This window comes from Neopelma chrysocephalum, unplaced genomic scaffold (assembly GCF_003984885.1).
Source record: "Neopelma chrysocephalum unplaced genomic scaffold, ASM398488v2 Primary Assembly neopelma1_135, whole genome shotgun sequence".
Taxonomy (NCBI): Eukaryota; Metazoa; Chordata; class Aves; order Passeriformes; family Pipridae; genus Neopelma; species Neopelma chrysocephalum.
In genome coordinates this window covers 363,596-383,258 of record NW_020897797.1, presented here as the reverse complement: position 1 = coordinate 383,258, position 19,663 = coordinate 363,596, and the positions used below count along the sequence as shown (strand labels likewise).

At 38.8% G+C, this 19,663-nt stretch overlaps 1 protein-coding gene across 3 annotated transcripts; it reads right to left on the bottom strand.

Annotated features, from left to right (window-relative positions):
* Nucleotides 1–1,349: 1,349 nt before the first annotated feature.
* Nucleotides 1,350–19,656, bottom strand: OMA1 (OMA1 zinc metallopeptidase). 3 transcript variants are annotated; one of them, XR_003536775.1, is made up of 10 exons: nt 19,545–19,656; nt 18,278–18,800; nt 17,667–17,895; nt 16,433–16,606; nt 16,230–16,337; nt 14,913–15,041; nt 12,774–12,848; nt 10,998–11,147; nt 2,883–4,629; nt 1,350–2,712 (listed from the first exon to the last, which is right to left on the bottom strand). XR_003536775.1 is itself a non-coding variant. In XM_027698957.1 (9 exons), the coding sequence occupies exons 2-9, from the start codon at nt 18,778–18,780 to the stop codon at nt 4,411–4,413; spliced, it is 1,587 nt and encodes a 528-aa protein (XP_027554758.1). In that variant the 5' UTR covers nt 18,781–18,800; nt 19,545–19,656; the 3' UTR covers nt 1,350–4,410. The 3 variants fall into 3 exon arrangements, 2 of the variants coding, with proteins under 2 accessions (XP_027554758.1, XP_027554759.1); XM_027698957.1 differs by having other exon boundaries at nt 1,350–4,629; XM_027698958.1 differs by lacking the exon at nt 19,545–19,656 and adding an exon at nt 19,259–19,372 and having other exon boundaries at nt 1,350–4,629.
* Nucleotides 19,657–19,663: the final 7 nt, after the last annotated feature.

The window sequence follows — 19,663 nt, the reverse complement described above, 5'->3', positions numbered from 1 at the left end:
GCACAGCCAGAACAGCAGAGCCAGGAATATCTGCTAGGCCTGTGTTTGGCACATGGCCCCAGGCTCCAGGAGATCAAACAGCACATTTACTGGATGGCTGCAATATGTGTAGGCAGCAGCAGCGACACCAGAGACACTCAGTCAGTTCTCTATACAGACCTGCCAACAATTGTCAACCCCAGCAATAAAGTTATCACAGGCACAACATTCCAGCCTCGGCTCAGTTCAGAGCCCTTCCTGCTTATCCTGATCCCTCTCTCAGCAGCCCTTGCTGCTTCAGCCTGCAGCACAAGGAAAAGGTGGGGCTGGGGCACGGGAAAGGAAGAACAGCAGCCAACTTTTATTGGCTTTCTCTTTAGCTGACGAGACCACAGATACCCAGCAAACCCCGGTTTTGCAGTGCAACCACGAATTCAAGACTAAACTTTTTTAGAGACTAAATCGCCACCACATCAACAGATTGAGGCATCAGCTCCTTAATGATAGGCAGTGAGCAAACAACAACGGGTTCGTACCTAAGAGAAAGTAAAGAAATAACCACATCAAGAACAAAAAACTGTATCTTAGTCATAAACAGGTACATCCAACCTCTGCAGATACACATAGAAAGGAGACAAATTGTAGCAATCACTGAAGGCCCATCAGTTCAATTTGCTGTGAGGACTCTGTCAGGCACACACAGACATTACAGTGTAAGTAAGCTAAGGAACGATTTTTTCACAAGATTTTTTCACGGACTTCTGCTGAGCTCTGCTAAAACTAAAATCTCACTGAGCCTGTTACAAGGATCACCTACAGAGGTATTATGGAAATAATAGTATTTATGAGGTGCTTCAAGTGATCTAGAAATGCAAGTTTTTAATATCAGTCCTTCCTGGAGGTGTTTAACCCATACTCTGCAATATGGATTGAGAACTTAAAGAAAACATGCTATACTGTGACAGGAAAGTCTTATGTTGCCACCTCTACCACCAACCACACTTTGTGATCATCCTGCTCCCCCACCAAATACTCCCAAGATCTGGAAAACAACGAGGACTTTCAGCAGAGAGAATGTGGATGGCTGTAAAACAGCTTACACAGACTAATACATTGAAAATAGTTTTTCAACCAGGGGTATTGAGATACAAACACCAGACCGAAAGAAAAGCTGTGGCAGCCTACATAAATATATGAAAAAAGCATCAGGCTTGCAGGATTGTTCTCTCTTAGTGACTACAAACAGAATTCAAGAACAAAGAGCATTCTAACAGCTGTTTGCTTTGCTTTCCTGGCACTCAGGTATTTCAAGTTTAAAAAAAATAAAGAAAAAAACAAAACAAGAAAAAAAGAGTAAACATGACAAACCAAAAGTTATAAGGAGCCATTTTTATTGCAGGACTGCCTTGAATGCACGTTCCCAGCTTACAAAATCTCTCAACACTCCACTACAGCAACCAAGAGATTGAGTGGAATTTGTACCATATATTTACTCTTTCAGCAGGAAGCTGGAAAGTACAGCACCAAGAACTGGAGCTGGAAATGCAGATGCATTTTTACTGGTCTTTCTTACCTTTTTCCACTTTAGCCACTGTTCTCCCTCTTTTATGACATGTGACTTACAAGTACTGAGTTCCTTCAACAGCACTTCTAGATCTACTTTCCCTGTGACATCCTAAGTTACACAACTGTAATGAAAAGTTTCTACAGATCATCAGAAGCTTGCAACCAGAGCATTTTCCTAAGGGATATATTTTGAAAGTATAATTTTTATGATTAATAATCTGATAATAGATTATAGTTTATATATTAACATATTACATAATTATATACGCACACACAAAATTATCATTTAAGAGTGCAATTTTTACTATGACTTCCCAAACCTTTGGAAAGCAATATTTTTGTAATTTCTCTGTTCAAGAAAGAAAATACTTTAGCAATATAGGCAGATGCAATAAAATATTCAGTAAGAATTTTAAACAAAGTGTCCTCCAAGAGGCAGATGAATTTAAGGCATTTTCTGTGTTGGACATGAGAGAAGCAGGAAGAATAAACCCTTCAAAAGCACTTGAGAAAAGTATTAAGGAAAGTTCAGAATGTAAAGTAAAACCTGACATTTTCAAAATCCCATACTGGATTTCAAATTATACTTTTAAAACCATTTAAACTGTATTTAAAACTAGAGTGTTCTAGTTTAGAGGCCTAACTCGTGTGTGTGTGTTTGTAAGGAGAGAAATATGTTTTATTAGACCACTATAATTTGAAAAAGTACATAATCCTTTTGGCAGTCTAGTATAAGAAATTACCCTTCCCTTGGAACCTTTTCGCTCACATCACCATGATTGTGGTTACAAGACTATCTACTTCCAAATTTTTTAAAATTTCTCTCTGTATCTCAAGCATTCCACTGCTGTACTTCAGTCACTTAAAGCAGAGAGGAGAAATATTAAATTTGTGTAGTTTCATACTTCATCTTGAACACTGTAAAACTCTTGTATGTTCTCATTCCTAACAGACACAAGCATCCAGTTGCATGTCAAGCAGGAGCCCTGGATAACAAAACAAGCTCTGACACTGGAGCGAGAGAGAGGCAGCAGCGTTGGGGTTTTGGTGCTGCAGGATAAACTCTGAGGTCCACAGGGAAATCTAAATGGTGTGTTTTTCTGTTTACCTTCAGGTGACAACGTCCAAATGCTGCAACACATCACTGAACGTCTGCTACAAAAAGTCCTGTCACGAAGAATAAAAATGGATGGATGAATAATGGTCAGGCTGGACCTTCTGCCTCCTGCCAGCAGTGCTGAGCAGAGATTTAAAACCAGCTTGTAAGCAATATGCAGCCAATCTAAACCTATACAATCAGCCCTAGAATCATCAACATTACAGAGACATCAACTTACCTCTGAATAGAGATAAGGGAGCTGCTGGTGTTTCTCAGAGGACCCAGCTTCGTGGACTGAAGTTAGAGAAAGAATTACTTCTTTCACAATCTGTTGTCCCAACTATATTCACTGATAGCACTGAACGGGGGGGGTGTTCCTTTTTAAAAGCTTGCATTCTGATTTAATTGAAGAAATATAATAAAGTCTTCCCTTCTCCATACAGAAAAAGAATGTTTCAAAATAGGATACACTGGAAAATATTTTTAATGTTTCCTTCATGTAAGACCCTACCATATATGAATGAGATTTTGTTTTGATCCAAGTAAGTAACAAGTTTTGATCCAAGTAAGTAATAGATCTTAAGAACTGGAGGAACAGCATTTCCCTTTTTTATTTTCATTCACTGCCACCTCTTTCTACACCTTCCTAGAAGCTGGACATTTCAGTATTTTCACCAAAGCAAGAACAGCTCAAACAGCTCAAACAGAGGTGACCACTCTGGGTTACAGTGGCCCATCCTGAAAGGCAGAGCTTTACCTACACTGTGCATATTGGCCTCCAGGGCATAAAAAGTGTGGCTTCAGGGGGACTGGGGAGGGAGGGATGCTCAGCATTAGATGCCAGCTTCCTGAAGAGAAGTCACCTTTTACAAGATACAGCTTCAAAAGCTGTGCAGTCAAAAAATCTTATAGTTGTCTTACTACATAATATATTCCACATCAGCAATCGTTTCTATCCAAATGGATATGTCCAAATTAAATGTTCTTGCAGCAAAACTGCTCTTTGATGAGGCACCCTGATCATTTAAAAAAAGACAACAGCCATCCTTGCAAAGCATCCTATTGCTACAAACTGTGGTTCTTTCAGTGCTTCTTTCAAAAGAAAGACTCCCCTGAAAATTATTTAACTTCTTTTTTTTTTAAACTGAACTTGGTGCAATCCTTTCAGGTTACTTTGAAGAAAAATGTTGAATCAATCCACATTCTAAAATGCCTCAGAAAGAAGAAAAATCCCAGCAGTAAATCCACCTAATTAAGTGGGGGTGTATCTAGCCCACAGCTATTATCACTTCTCAGCTTAATATTTTTAAACAGCCTGTATGTGGAGCAGGCAGTGAGCTCTCCTCATTATTTCTCAAATGAAGCTGAGTAGATCTAACCCAAATTATGGCAAGATAAACCAGACAACTTAAGTGATGAAAATTGTACTTTTCCCTCTGCTTTAGGGACGCTTCTGGCTCATCTGTCCTCTGATCAAGGTGAGCCTGATAAAGCTGAAAATTACACTGTGTCACTGGATTGTATGAGATTATCTTTCCCCTGAGAAGTGATTTATTTTAGTAACTCTTAATGAATAAGAAACTTTCTGCTCCAACACACTGCTCTTCTTGTGTGGGCATGGTTCCTTATTGCTTTGAGTGAGGGATCACATAAAAAGAATGGAGAATCTGAGTGGCTACATCTCCTTTATGGTTAAAAGACAAATTTATGTTATAAGAAAGACCTTCAGGGACCACCAGTTCCATAAAAAGGGAAAATCATTGTCATTAGTTTGTAGGTTTAACTGCAAAAGTTACAGGCATATCTTCCACTTTTTGAGTGTGAGCAAAGTCTGGTTTTGGCTTTGAGGGATCTTGCTTTGTAGAATTTGGGGCTTCTCGATCTTTAGACGATTCCAGGAGATGTTGCATGTTAAGTTTGAAAATAAGGCGAGGATCTGGTCCAGAAAGAGATGGGCAATTGCAGCTCTCTCTTATTTTAAGAGCCTGTGAACACATAGGAAAACAAATCAAGCTCATTTAAACAGGAAAAACAAAAAAGGTTTGTCAGTGACTTGGCTTTCCACAAGGTTTGCATTTGCACATAAAGCTTAGTGAGTAATGCTGAGCCTGAGTTATTACTGAACAACCTTCCAACAGAAACCAAGAACTCCTGTGAAGAAATGTAGCAACGTGGTAAAACAATGGGGAAAATGAAGAATGAAGAATGAAATGATTTTCTCACAGTGTCTCCAGGGATGGATACTGTAAAAGGGCACAGCATTAATAGATAGGAAGCTCTCTAACTGTTTTGTGTGATACTTGTGCACATCAGTACCTTTTACCTTTTAATTTACATTCACAGGTAAATTGAACTTTGTGTAACCCTTTCAGGTTACTTTGAAGAAAAATGTTGAATCAATCCATGTTCTAAAATGCTTCAGAAAGAAGAAAAATCCCAGCAGGAAATCCACCTAATTAAGTGAGGGTGTATCTAGCCCATAGCTATTATTGCTTCTCAGCTTAAAATTTTTATGTTTATATTTCCATGTAAATGAAAATGACTGCATCAGGAAAAAAAGGTCTCTGAATTATTTACTTCATCAGGTATGTTCTATTATTGATGTAACTATATATAGGTGTCTGACTCAAAAAAGGAGGGAAAAATCTCCAAGAACATAATGGACATTCAAGTGTTTGGCACAGAGATAGTTCAACAGTATAGTTAAGGTCCAGTGACACAAGTGATCTCATCTCCAAGAACTATTTGGATACACAGCTTCCAAGTATCAGGAGAGAATAATGTCTCTGGAATGTAAAAATTTACCTGAATAAAAAGATTAGTACTAAAAGACCAAACTTTAAGCTCACTGAGTAAGTGCCATTGCTTCCATTTTACAGATGAGAAAGCAGGGGCACGAGGGAGCCAAAGAATTCCCCAGAGAGACAAAATTCATTAGCACAGGCACATTCCCCCCAGATCATCCTGTGCTGTGGGGAATGAAGGTGTGACAATGGATGAATCTCATGTCTCAAAGGCACCATGGAGAAATTGGTATCAACTTGTAAAAAGTCAGCTGGTTTAAAGGATGCTGAAGTTGGTGTTATTGTAACAAAGTGAACATGCCTTAATTAGACCAACAAACAGGCAGCTCCTGGTGTGTGTGGCACATAACTAACTGAGGCAGGGGTTGCACACAGACCTGTATCTTGGCCTCAATTAACAGCATAAAACTATGAGCAGATTTACATCCTGCTTTGGTTTTAATCCTTTCATGGGAAAACAAGTTCAAATGTACATTTTATTCCACTTCACTTTATAATCATGGATTCTTGAAAAGTAATGGCCAGACCTGGCCTGAGTTGTATCCAGGTGCATCCCGGCCAGGACTCAGGACTGGCAGCAGAAAATGTGGGTCAAGTCATTCCTTCCAGATGGGTTAAAGAGGAGGAAGAAAGTAACAGTTTACACAGCACTCCTAGAATTGTACTTTGAACAGAGCAGAAATTTTTCATCTGTTCTATAATCACCAGCTTTGGCTGAGGTAACAAATCAAATATTCCAGCACAGGTATGCATAAGCACTTGCCCATCGTTTTGAAACACTCTGCTGTTCTTCCACAGGAGACACTGGAAACATCTTACTACAGCAGATTTTAGAATAGAAGAGCAGAGCTTCTTAACTCATTTCTTTGGATAAAGAGGTTCCAAAATATATTTCTCCCTAACTTTACTACAGTAAACTGATAGAGTTTGCTGTAAATGCCTAGAACCAAATATATTTTAAATTTAACAACTGGTTTTGGAAAAAGACACATTCCAGGAATGTAGCAAGAGTCTCTCCAGCCATTTCTTGGTGAAATGGAACATTTAAATTACTGGATACACGTCTGGATTAGGCATGAAATATTGCTCTTGTCTAACTTTTAAAAAATATGAATAAAGCTTTCACAGCTCATTTTTCTACAGCATGATCTTCTACATAGTCACCAAATATAACCATACTGTGAACACTCTTCTGCTTCAGTGACCAATTAATTTCTAAACTGACATTTATGACAAACCAAGAGTTTTCTCTTGTTCTCTCCTAGAACATAAGCTGCTGCAAGACTGCATCAATGTCAAGCAGTGTTATTCAAGGCAAATGGAAATACAAAGATTTAGGCTGCATCCTGGAAAGAACAAACTAATCCTCTTTTAAGCTAATTTGGCAATTTTGTATCTCTGTGTTTTCCTGGCTATACAGTCAGTGCCTGGCCTATTTCCATGGCTTCACTTACCTAAAATAGTAAAGTCACAACAGCAAAGGTGAAAAACAGCACTTTAGAGTTAACATTTTTACATCATTAAGATGCCAATTACAGGCTGAGGAGCTTAAAACATCATTCCTCCTGAAAGATAAATCAGCCCAACATGGTCAGCTGTCTGCATTTCCAAAATCCCTGGTAACTTCAAATCTGGTAATTTAATATTGCTCAAGTAGATTGGGTTTTGACAGTCTGGGTAACCAGAGTACATTCCCAGTGAAGCACATGCATATTGATATTATAATAAGAACATGTTTTATTGACTGTTTTTACTGAAGAGCTTTCTCAGTAAATGAGACAGAATGAGCCAAGGTTAACTAGCTGGAGTGAGTATGAAGGTTCACCTGGGAAGAGAGAGGATTTTAATGCTGTTCTTCCCAGGTTAACCTCAAGAGCACAGCACTGCTGCTCAGAATAAAGACCCCCTGCCTGCTCACTGCTTCAGGAGATCCCAGATCAAATATCCAAACTATTGCTTGTAAAGCATCACAGGTGAAGCTGGTTTTCTTATCAATACAATCACAGTCATCTCCTACAATGTGCTGGGAGCAGGGAAAGCGTAAGAATTAGGGATATCTGCCTCATCCCATCACTTTCATGTAAAGCCTACCAGGAGACAAATACAGAAATAAGGAATTGTTAGTTCCCAGCATTAATCCTTCACACTCACAGACACCAGGCTACCTGCTGCATCTTGAGCCCTTACGGTATTAATGAAATAGCAGTAAAAAGATGATTAAAAGAATTGATAGACTTTACTTGATACAGAAGAAAAGCAGCTTATATATAATGCTAATACTTCCAATCTTTCACTGCCGTTGGCACAGAAAGGAAAAATTGTGACAAAATATTTAACAATTTTATGGGGAGGATAGAAATGCAGCTCAGTGGTTTTTATTCTTGTTTTCACATTGATAGGGCTTAATTAACATATTCTAGTACTAGAACTATCTGAAGTAATCTCCATATCATAAGCAAAGGGCAAATATACCAACCCATTTTTGAAAAGAAAGCAAAATAAACATATCTTCCATATCCACAAGGCAGCAGATTGATCAATAATCAAAAGCTACACAAAAAAATAATAGAAGTAACAAACAGCCAGGGTGGATTTGACAAGAACAGGTGTTGCCAGAGTAAATTAATTACATTTTCTTTGACAAGTTAATTGACCTAACAAACAAGACAAGCAGTGGAGTTGATGTATCCCAACTTAATATTAGTCTCTAAATGATCTCACCATGCATTTTTACATGGAAGAGTGGGAAATGTGAGTTACAGGGAATCAAAAATGGAATCTGAGCCAACAACACGATGCCAAAAAAAAAATCAAATGTCATGTCAAGATGAATTTTTGTGTCACTGGAAAGGCTCAGTAGATAACCTTCTGCTTTATTCAGTGTGCTGTTATCCAGTAACTTCTCTCTGGCACTACACTTCCGTGATTTTTCTCTCCAGAGCAACACTAAGCACCCTCCCCACTATCACAAAATCATTTTAAGATTTCTCTTTCTGGAAATCAAATGCACAGGCCTTCATCGAGTATCTCACCCCCTTCCACGCAGGAATTCTAAGAGATTTCAGTTTCCTATTTAAGAGTATACTCTGTTTTCCTAGTTTAAAATCCAAAGCTCTCCCTGAGGGGGAACTGCTTTAAAAACATGGTAAATCTTTTTCATTTGCTTTATTTCATTTCCAGGACAGCACCACTCTGTAACTGCTCATAGCTCACTATTTACCCATTCCTCAGCTTGGCTGTAGGTTCCAACTTGCTCACAAAACCAGATGCAAGTTCTTCAACCATCATTTGATTTGTTCCCTGTCTTCTAATTACATATAAAGAGAATCCCTGTGATGCTCCTGCTTTAATTTACATTTCCTGGGACTGTTCAGTCAGCTCACTGAGATGTGACATTTCCTTACCTGAAGAAAAACTCTCACTTTACATGGTCACATTTTATTGTGAACTTGCTTAAAAGTCTGTAGAAAAAGATCAGTGTGGCCTCAGAGGTCCAAAAACTTGTCCCTGTTTGTCCCAGCTACAGTAGTTGGTCTAATAATAGATATTGTATTGTCCCCAAAACCAGTTCAGCTTCAAAACCAGCAGCACATGAACACAACAATGCTCACCATGGATCTGATACTGAGTCTTCAGAAGTACCAATTTCCTCACAGAATGATACTAGAGATTAAAAGGCCTTTTTTGAAATCTGGCTTCTCTCCCTGGGCTCTGAATATCTAATGGCTATTAACACATGGTAAACATACTGTTCTAAAAAGCTTTAAGCATGTGAACAACTGAACAAAAAGATGCTGATATTGAACAACAATAATGCCCTGGGATTCCCTCTAAATGCCTGAGGTGCAGCCTCCAGGCAGCAGCTCCCAGATGAAGGGAGTCAATGCCTCAGACAAGAAGCCTCCAACAACACCTCTACACACTTCCTTTCATCTTTATTCCACATTTGTAGTGCCAACCTCACTTACTTAGTCAACCTGTTAAAGACAGGAAGTCTTTTTTCTCATCCTACTCCAAAGAATGTTTAAGGTAAAAGGCAGACAAAAACATGTCCCCCTCGATTATCTTTTGGAAGAAAACTTCCCAGCCTCCCTTGCTCTTGGAAGAGAGAGTACCTATAAAAAGATGAAGTTGCTCCACCTGCTAAACTATGAGAGATAAGGCAGAAATAACAGCATACACAGTTGCTCAGTTATTTAACAGAACACAAGAACTAATTTATTTTGTTACCTCTTAATAAGGTAAATAAACAATCCTGAACCCTTAATGTTCAATCTACCTAAAACTAAGGCTCCACAACAAGTATCATTTTCCATTCAGCTGCTCTAATGTGTTAAAAATCCATCTAAAAAAAGTCACAACCTGCTTTTGCAAAGTACAGACTTTGTGTATATTAATTTAAAATATTCAGTCTAGCCAGTTTCCAGCCTCCTACCTCTAATGCTGACTTTGATTTATGCCACCATTTAGAATATTTACTGTATTCATCCTCATCAAAGGATTCGTGAAAACCTTTCTTTCTCCTTTGAAGTCAGCAAACACCTCAACATTATAGTGCTCCCTCTGCCAATACATCTTCAATTGTCTTTACAGTTTGGAACTGAGAAAGACTTTAGGTGACTGAGACTTTAAAAAAAAAAAAAAAGAAGAAGAAATCACTAGTTGGTATAAAAAAGAGTGTTTCCAAACATAGTTTAGCTGCTGAAAAACAGTGTCATTTTGAGGCGCTTTAACATCCTATTTCAAAACGAAAAAAACTAGGCAAAAAAAATTCATTTTATTTTTCTGTAGTTAAAACACCCACATTTAAAGAAATAGCAAACAAACTAAGATTACTAAACCTCAAAAGTTCTCTGTCCTTAAGCTATCAGCAAGTAGCACATCAAACTAAGATAATCCCCCAGTAGCTTTCTAGTTGGGATTCCTCTGAGAGGAAATCCCAAAGAAAGCAGAGGGAAAAGGCTGCGGATTGATGGGCAATTGTGTGAATTAGTTCAACTTCCTTGCAGTGAAGTAAAATTTGCTCCCTAATGTGCTCTCAGGAAATCTTCTCCTGGGGATCTGACATTCTGAAGCTCAGCTACTCAAGGTGTGTTCAGTGTCACAGCACTGAGGGGGCAGGATGGAGCACTCTCTATTTGACAGCCCAGGCAAAGCTACAAAAGCAAGAGAACTCACCACAGTTTAGGGATCCAACTCAAAAATTGACTTCCAAAGTGGAAAAAAGAAGAAGAAAGAGTGGCTGAGATCCTGACACTGTCACACCTATAGCAAAAGGCCATTCAAAAGCCAAGACTATACTTTGATCAGAAATCAGAAAAAAAAATCCAAACCTGGAATGTAATTACGTTTTATCTGTGCTATCGTAATTTTTCTCATTTAAAAAAACCTTTAAGGCTGAGAGCTTTGTAGCAGAGAATTTCTGGAAGGATGAAGAGAAAGATAAGCACAGTGCTAAAAGTGTAGATTGTGAATCAATCCCAGAGTAGCTCCTGAATCAATATCAAATGTTCCTAAGAGGGAAGGACCCTCCCTGCAGCTCTGCTCACCTGGGGGATCAGACGGTCCAAGTGCTCCGCTCTGTTCTCGTGGGAGGGGTGTGTGGAAAGCCACTCTGGGATCTTGGGCTGCCCTTGGATGGTTTCTGCCAATTCCATCTGCTGCCAGAACACGCTGCTCGCTCGGACATCCACACAGGCCTGAAAACAGAAAGGAAATGTGGACACCACTGCATTTTTAAGCTAATACACACTCTAATAGATACTGAATTACAAAATGTTAAGTCTCTAAAGGCTGTTTAGATGGTCCTCCTCATACCTGACAGGAAAAGCCTGCTGCAAACAGCTAAATACAATAGAGAAACTCATGCAGACACACCTAGATCTGTTCCTTTTAACATCTGTGTAATTCCACTGATCTTAAAAAAACTTATATCTGAATTAGACAATGCAGGAGAAAAACAGGTTCACAAATTCTGGCATGTATCTGTTCTTCAAAAAAACCCTCCGCTGTGAATTATAAGTTATATTTGCTAGATAAAGTACAGCAGAAGGAGAAATTAATCATCTCCACAGATACAGGCAAATTTACAGGAAGAAGTTTAGAGTCAAAAATAGTAAGCGATAATAATTCATCCTTAAATAGCTCCAAAAATGAGCTGCAAAGGCATTTCTGTAAGTGATTACGTGCTTTTTTCAGGGGTGATCTCTGTAACCCATAACAGATTAAAACAGTAATTCTGCAGAATTTCTGACTCTCTCCACAGAAGTATATATTTAACCACAGAAAGTCATGGAACAGTGACTTTTAGAATAGCTTTTGTGTATCACTAACAGACTCCTTTATTTTTGCATTTAAGTGAAGGAGAAAAAAAACAAACATGATTTCTTACACTGACTTTTATTTGTTAAGAAAATAAAAGACTAGAAGTTGTCAAAAGGTAAGAAAATTACTTCTTTCCCTCCCCTGCCAGAAATACAGTAGTGGTGCTTTATTCTTTGAATTTATTTCTTAAAATTATTATTAAAAAAAAATTACCTGCACAAGCAGAGAAATGCTGAGATGCCACTTTGCTTATTTCTTTCTGGTATGGCCCTAAATCTTTGGTATCACAAAACACTGAGCACAAACACAGCAATTATGGGTTTTTTATAGATTGTATTACTCCCTTAAATGACTTTAAATTAAAAACGCAGTTTCAATCTCAAAATCAAAGTTCATTTTAAAACTCTTCCTTGAAGAAACATAAATAATTATTAAGAAAAGAAAGTTTTCCTTATGAAATATTAACACTAGATGGTGCTGCTCACACTGTTATCTGACACCTTGCTCTATATTGCACTTTGCTAGAAACCAAAAAGTTAGTTTATTTTCTTTAATATAGAATTAAAATCCAGAGGGAGGGAAAAAAAGTAACTGAAAAAATAAATTCTGAGAAAAATGCTGAGTAGCTTCTGGCCAAATTTTTGTCTTACTTTAGCAAAGTTACACTGTTTCTATGGCTGCATTTAGCCTAAATTTTTAAATCTTTACATAAAATTAAAACCAACTTATGGTTTAGCATTCCCCTTGTTATAAATAATAGTAATAAAGTACACAGAAAATACACTGTGCAGTTAATGTGCAACTTCACAAACTTCCATTTTATGAGCTGCAATCAGGCAGCATGACTTTGTCTTTCCCTAAAAACTGTTTCATTTCCCACCACTTCATAAATCTACAGATCTTCAAAAATTCACAGCTTATCTCTGTATGAAGTGTGAAACTCCCTTCAATTTAAACAGAAACTGAAAACATTGTTAATAAAACCAACCAATTGCGGTTACCTTTGCTGCAAACTGAAGTCCCACTTTATCAGCCTCAGCCTCCAGTGTTCTGCTGTAGGGTCTGTCAAACATGAACTGGAAAGGAGCACATCAAAGCTCTGTTTTTGGGTTTGAATGTGCACAAAGCTGGAGCATTGTAACTGTCTTTCTAACCTTCCCATAAGAAAAGGGGTTTATCTATCTTGTTCACATTGCACTTGATCAGTATTCATTTTCTTAATGTAATCTTTAATTCCATTCTATGTAACTCATTGATCCTGTATTTAGTGGAAATCAATTCAAATTACACTTATTTTCATGGCCACTCTCATCAGCCAGTCCCATTTTGCAGCAACTGAAGGCTCAATACCAACTTTACACTAGAATTTTTTCACTTCACTCTTTTATTGACACCAAGATTTTTGTTGTAGCAAAAAAATGTAGGTAAAAATTCCAGTGGTTCCCTAAACTTTTCTGCTGACTGCCTTTAAGCCTGGGATCATCTATTTATTAAGGAAAGCAAACCCACCAGCCTTTGGGGAAAAGGTAGAACTGGAGCTCACATGCCCAAACACCTACAAAGAATCACTAAGAACTACTTAGAGTCAATAATAAAAAATACACAATAGTCAGTGGGTCAAAAAGTTAAGACTCTAAAGACATAAGAGAAAAACAAATATTGATAGAGAAGCAAGTACTGCCATGTGGCTTAAATAACCCTTCCACAGAGTGGGATGCTAAGGCTTTAAAAAGCAAAATACAGTTATGGAAGAAGAGGAAAAGAAGCATCCTGAGAAAGTTTGCAGAAAGGTTCACTTTCATGGAAGCACAAAAGGCAAATGTTGAATGGAGAAAACAAACAGACGCTGCACTCCTGGGTGACTGAAAGAAATGAAATTTTCCATTCAGCATCTTTTTCATCTGGGGTGAAAGGTCTGCAAGTATTAATCACTTCAATATTACTGAGGATGAGTTTGATCAGCCTTTTAACCCAGGACATTGCTGTACAGCAGGAGAGATGTTTCATACAGCACACCAGGACTATGAGCTTAAACCCCAATTCCATCTGCAACCTAAAGCACAACTCCAGTCCATGATTCCCAAATATCCATGCAGTTAGCCTAGGACAGGAGAAGAGATGCTGACAGGGAGTGGAATCTTGCTGTCTGAATTATGAGCAGTCTCAGGATTGATTCACACTCGTTCTTTGCCAAATTCAGCTCTTCAAAATGCTGGCCAGTGTTCATCAATGTATTGGTTTCTTAGCTACTTGTACAAAATATCCCAGCTCTTTAGAGATAATTTATGTTCAGAATCCACATATCTTCTCATTAGCATAAGAACTACCAAAACAGATTGGTTCTGTTTAATTTCATGTTTTTGAGGAACTGGGGGAAATCTCAGGAAAAGCATCAAGTCCAAGTAATCAAAGAGCTCTTTCACCTAAATTCAGATTCAAGTTTTATGACCTAAGCAAAATTTATTTTTAAAAAACACACTTTTATAAAAAATAAATGAATCAGTAACTGTCCAAAGGCAGAGAGAAAATTAGACTGTGGAAGAAAATTGGCACCACAGAGTCTCTGAATTTTACTTTGTTGGAATATATGCTGGCTGAAAAGATTATTTCAGTAAGTTTTACTACAGCATGATTTAAATACTCTTAAGGAGTATTTAGATTCTCAAATTTTTAATCTTGGAAACCATTCTTACCACTAACAATACATCTAAACAATTCCACATATTTTATTTGCTTTAGGAACAATTTCACAAATTGTTCCTAAAAGGTAAAAGAAAAACATGGCATTTTAACATACATAACTTTAAAGGGCAAGTTACATTTCTAAAAGATAATCATCTGCCTTAATTGGCAGCTGGTACCTGGAGCCTGTGCAGCTCAACCATGTCATGTAGGGAGATCTAAAGTTCTTCATGATGACAAATGAAAATCAGTACCAACTACAGCAGAATCACATTTTTAAAAATGTATTTCCTTCAATAACATACTCAAACATTAATTTTTGCTTATATTTCTCCTCTTACCTTTTTCCCCAAACATACTATTTACTGTAGTGAAAGATTCAAAATTATCACTAAAATTAAGATTAAAAACATCTTTCCGAGGTAGTCAGGAAAGATAATAGAAAATGTCAATCTTACCTCCTGCAACTTGCTCTGAATCCACTGGCCAACAACTGCCAAACTATCCCGAGGACAGATGGCCCAAATCATGGTGAGAAAGATGAGGGAGAGAAAATCCAGGAAGTGCACCAGGCTGGCTTTCTCTGCCTGCAAACAGAGATTGTCCCATTTTCATTCCTTACAGTCTGACATTTCTTTAGAACACAACAGAATTTGGAAACACTTTAAAAATCACAGATTTGGTTTTTCTCTATGCAGCCACAGGAACAAGGCACAAGATTCCCTGCTTGAACAAATAAAAAAATCCAGTTGGATACAAGGTACTTTCAGTCTGGAATCCACATCAGCTGTGGAATACAACTGGAACAAACACATCTGGCCATCACCCTATTTGAGAGACTCAAAGCTGGAGGTAAATGGGGATGACATACAGAGAGTTCCTCAGGAAAAAGGCCAAGAAACACCTCAGTTGGAATGAAAAATTCTTTACACTAATTTGAGAAGAGACAGACATCACTGAGACAGGATCCCTAATGGGAATAGGGGACAGTAGACATAATATATTTATCTTTTGTTTTCTGCTGCGTTGCTTTCATTTCAGAATCTGAGAGATCCTGAAGAAATAAACTGAAATTATTCTGTTTTCCAGAGCTCTATTTGACATGCAACAAATTGATCTGAGCACTTACAAGTGGGATCATGCAATAGTTCTCTTTATGCCAGCTGGGTGACACAGGTTCCACATAAACAAGGTAAGTTCTTTTTATTATGAGAAATGCATTTTTAGAAGTTTAAAGGGGTAGTTGGCTCAACTGAGCCCAAGAAACAACATTGTGAACTGTTGCTCACCCAAAATCACAAGAATCAGGCTCCAGGTATTCCAGAATTTGACATTCTAAAAGAGTGTGTAGCTATAATAAAAACACTATGGGTTTTAGGATAATTTTTTAAGTATATCCACTTCTGTAGGTATTAACAAGTATAGGAGTAAAAAACTGAGTTGCTGAGTACCTCCAGTTCTTTGTATCTGAGCTATAAGAGAGGCATCTGCAGATCAAGTTCTAAATGACTGTTAAAAGTGAGCCCTAATCCACCTGTGCAGCTGGGAAAAAACCACTGGCAGACTTTGTGCTGACAGGGACCAGTACAGGCCTTCTGACAGTTATTAACTACTACACCAGTAATAAGGATCTACTGTAGCAGACTAGACATTTCAAATTCCATTTTTCATTAATTAGATAGAGTCACATTGAAAACTCGGTTGGTATAATATGATCACAATTAAAGTAATTAGAATAATTTAGGAATATTAGACAGCTTTCTTTAAAAACTTACTGCATGTTCCAGCACAGCATGAGCTATTTCATGTCCCAAAATAAATGACAGCTGATGAATATCAGAAACTGCATCGAGCAATCCAGTGAAAACAAACACTTGACCATTCTGTAAACAAAAAATGAATAAAAATTAAGTGGAAGACACATAAATAAAATGCTGTTTCAATATTATTACTAATGTTTGCATTGTGTTCAACTTACTGGAAGCACAAAAGCATTTACACCTGGTTCATCCACCACGTGGATCACCCACTTGAGTGCCGAGACCTCTGGGATGTCCTTATTGCTTTCAGACAAATGCCCAACAACTCTCTCCACAACCTGGTATCTTGCATCTGTCTCAGGCAACATTTGATCTTTGAACTCCTCCATCCACTGAAAAAAATAATTCACTGATTGCCATGCAGAACAAACACACAGTAAATGACTAATTAGTAAACTAATTTAGCGGCTACACACAACTCAGTTTTATCTAAGTTTCCATACATTTTTCTTTCATATAGCCAAAGCCAATACCTTAGAGTTCAGGTTTTCAGACCCACAAGTAAAAGAATAATAAACTTAAAAGAAAGTAAACTGATCAGAGATCAAAAATAAGATAGTATAAACTTGGTGCTACAGCCTCCTGTATCTGGCATTTTGCTAAACGCAGTTAAGCTTGGCATCACAATTCAGAGAAGCTTTCTATCCCCTCTTGAATTTCCATCTGAATTTGTAATTTTTGTCTATCTGAATATTCCTGTTGTAATTTGTAAGGTGGGCAAATTTATACAAAATATGTATTTTGAAAATATCCTTATACTTGTTCTGTTCTTAACTCATACCTGAGAGAAAGGACTATAGTGACATTTGGATGTGGTTTATCAAGTTTCACTGACTTTAGAACAAGACACAGAACTCAAAGCTACAGAAACTAGTTCTGGACAGTTTAAATAGGCAGTTTAAAATAAGCCAATTAAAGAATAACAAGTTAATCAAATAAACAAAACAAAAAAAAAGAACAGAATGCAGGTAGAGAGCACTACCTTACAAAGTGACAGCTTCAAAGAGAGGACAAGTGCCAAAGAATGCTGCAATCAGCTCAGAAACTGAGACAAACCTCAGCATACACCTATTCTTCTAAGATCCTAACAGATTTCTGTATTTCTTTTACAAAATTCTGTTCAATCACAGTAACACAGAAATGTTTGTTACATGCATGTCATGTGGCCTTTAACATGCCCCTGATGGAAAGGGAACTCTTAAAAAGGATGGGAACAAGAGGAGAAGGTAACAGATGGGGGGGGTCAGCAGGGTTTTGAGTGTGAACTTCAAGACTTATCAAGGACACCACAAGGTTTGTTTGCCCATCTCATTAATAGGGTTATCTCATCACCTAAGAAAAAAAGCATTAACAGTTCTAGAGTATTTTAACTTTTTTTCTTTAAAATCTTACCATCTCATATTCCATCTGTGACAGTTCCCTAAAATGCTCCTTCCCAAACACCAGCAGTCGAGCACGCCCAGTGATGGGTGTCTCCTCCAAGTGAGTAAAATAAAACATGATAAATACAACTCCTAAGCTACTGACACCCAGGAGTATCTTCCATTTATTTTTTCTTGCACTTTCTTTAAACAGTTCCCGTTTATTAGGAGGAAGTGCCTTCCACCAATTTCTTATGCTCCTGTAAGATACAAATAGTGTTAACTTAGGACATAGTTAAAAAGAAATTTGTGTCTGCCCTCGCTGTATTCTCTATTACAGTTTTATCTCATGTAGCAGCTTATGGAAGGTTATATGATAATTGGCTTCTACTCCACTCCATTTCTTCCCTCAAACATGAGAAGAAGGGATGCCCCTCAGTGTGTTGGTTCACCTTCCTCTACCACATGTAAATGAGAAGGAAAAGAGCAAAAGATACACCTAACACCTCTGAAAATGGAAAAAAACCTTCTTGTTGAGCAAACTGTCAGTCAAACAATACCATAAACACACCTGCCATCCTCCACAAACTCACACTTTGCATGATGGGGTCTTGCACTGAGAGCAAAGTAACAGTTTTTTACCTGCCAAGAATGATGGCAAGTAATTTCTGAGCTGGCTTAACAATGATCCAGAAAAGAGGAACTGGTGCAGCCTGAAATGATGGTGATGTGCGAAGAGACCTGATGATGTGAACGTTCCAAGCAGAACAGTGATGTGGGAGTTCCCCTACGGAACAGATCTGGAGGGATGTGATCTTCTCCCCCTGTGGCCAAGAAGACTCGAAGCAAAACCTTCCCGAACTGTGGTGTGCATTCCTGTATACTCCTTTACTCAGGACATTCAAAACACACTTCAGTCCTTTACTGATGAAGTTTCTGTGGCAGGCAGCGTTTCCAGTCAAAAAACAGTTTCTAGTATTTCCACTCAAATCCAGCCTTTGGCATCTAAATCTGTTGATGTGAGTTCGGCACCATCCTGTGTAAGACCTAGAGAGGTTATTGCACTTCCCCTGCTTGCTCAAAGATACCAAATGAGAGAAAACACAGTTCCTGCCCGGCAGCTTTAGACCACAGATGATATTCATAACTTCTTTGGCTGGTTACCCTGAAACAAAGAAAAAAAGTAGCAGAGAGGTATTAAGAAACCCACCCAAACACGAAACTCTGAATCATTATTTCATTGCTCCTGAACAGATACTGTGTATTTGTTTGCCAACAGCTGCATTGCACAAAAACCGTCACAGTCACAAGTGCACCCGGTTACAGTTTCAAGATACCAATCCTTCCAACACTGAAGGAAATCCGTGTCGTGTATCACTGAAAATAAAACAAGGTGTGATTTATTTTTCCCTTTCACTTTTAGTACCACCAGTCCAGAGTGACTGCAGGTGTCGTTTGTGAAAGACACATGTCACCTTTCCCTGCTGCCCTCGGGTGTCATTCCTATTTATGAGGAAAACCAGGATCTATGAGCATGTTACTGGTACTTTGCTCCCGGCCTAGAACCAAAATGACTCAACACAGCGAAACCAAGTGTCTGCCAGCCGAGATCCTCTCACTCGCGGGCATGGACATGGGAATGCCTTGGGACGGACAAGCCCCAGCCACCCCCCTGCTCATTTTCACCCCCTGGCTCCGACCCGGCCTTCGCTCCCTCCCTGACCCCCCGAGGGGAACCGCGACTATCGTGACATGGGCTGACGTGAGGGGGGAGGGGGGAGAAGGAGACGCGTCACTCGGAGGCGCCCGCCGGGATAATGGCGGGCGGGGATGGGGGAGCTTTGGCCGCCTCATAGCTGCACATCCCAGCGACCGGGAACGACCTCCTGCACCAGGCTCCCTTACTCACCACCGCGGGAGGCGGAGGAGGGGGGGCGGACGGCGGAGACGATGTCGATACGGGGCGGAGGGTGGGAAGCGGAACGGGCTCCGCGTCCCGTCCCTCAGGCGGGGCCGCCGCCACTGCCG